The sequence below is a fragment of the Cynara cardunculus genome, unplaced genomic scaffold, assembly GCF_001531365.2.
Source record: "Cynara cardunculus var. scolymus isolate 2C unplaced genomic scaffold, CcrdV1 Un_Scaffold_5185, whole genome shotgun sequence".
In the NCBI taxonomy this organism is placed as follows: Eukaryota; Viridiplantae; Streptophyta; class Magnoliopsida; order Asterales; family Asteraceae; genus Cynara; species Cynara cardunculus.
The window spans coordinates 27,940-29,093 of record NW_020202274.1 but is presented as its reverse complement, the minus strand read 5'-3'; the positions used below and the strand labels follow the sequence as shown (position 1 = coordinate 29,093).

Sequence of the window (1,154 nt, the reverse complement as noted above, 5' to 3'; positions counted from 1 at the left end):
TAAGATACGGCTCCTGCAATCTCCGTAGCAATTTGCAATCTCATGTTCCAAGAAATTGGGAACTCAGCAGTCTCATTGTGAATGCTGTCGTACAAGGTCCCATTTGAAATGAATTCGGAAACTAGCAGAGGAACCTCAGTCTCCAAGCAACATCCCAATAGTTTGACCACATTTCGATGGCTGATTTGCGAAAGAATGACTACCTCATTGATGAATTGCTCTAATTGGCTTTCATCAACTACCTTCGATTTCTTGACTGCCACAATTCTTCCATCAACTAGCATACCTTTGTAGACTGTACCTTGACCTCCTCGGCCGAGAATTCTATTCTCGTTGAAGTGATCAGTGGCCGTCTCCAACTCACGTGACGTAAAAAGTATGGTTCTATCAACTAAAGATGGTTCGGTTTCTTCTTGTTGCTTTCGGAGTAAACCACCATTAATGCGTTTAAAAACCCTCTCTCTTCGTCTCCTTGCCTTTGTTTTCTTAATTACTTTGTATAAAGCAGAGATGAGTGCCATGAGAAAAAGTAACCCCATGCTTATGCTAACACCTGTAATTGATTAACATTGCAGCCTCAAACATTTAATACAAGTAGAGAAATAATGCATGTTATCACTACCTGGTTAAATTCTCTTATACTTTTATGCACTACTAAGTAACAAGGTTTTTATAGAGGGAAGTTTTAGAGAAGGATTTGGAGCGTATCTAAAGATGACTTTTAGAGAAGGAACTACATGACAAAAAGTATGATTCTCGTGTATATATATGACCGATTAAATACTAAAAAGGAAGTGATCTGAATCACCAAGTATCCTTCATATATATATATATATACATATATATATGTATATATATATATATGTATATATATATACTAGAAGAATGCTCGCGCAATGCAACGAGACACATCTTGCTTTTAATGTTTTGTTTTTTTTTCTCTATTGATATTACAACATGGTTTTATGTGGTTTTGATAAAGCGTTAATGCTTTTATATTTGAATAAAATATAAATTCGAATATCTCATAAAAATTTTAAAAAATATATTGATATTAGTATTAAATTAACTATTTAGGTGTTCACGTTTTTTATGTAATTTATTTAATTCAATTTTTTATTGTAATTTAATTTAGATTTAATAACAAAGTAATT

At 32.7% G+C, this 1,154-nt stretch overlaps 1 protein-coding gene across 1 annotated transcript in view; it reads right to left on the bottom strand.

Annotated features, from left to right (window-relative positions):
* Positions 1–1,154, bottom strand: part of LOC112504310 (wall-associated receptor kinase-like 8) — a 4,597-nt gene that overhangs the window by 822 nt on the left and 2,621 nt on the right. The window contains exon 3 of the mRNA XM_025108247.1: positions 2–553. Coding sequence (XP_024964015.1) covers positions 2–553 — 552 coding nt within the window. The remainder of the gene's footprint in view (position 1; positions 554–1,154) is intronic.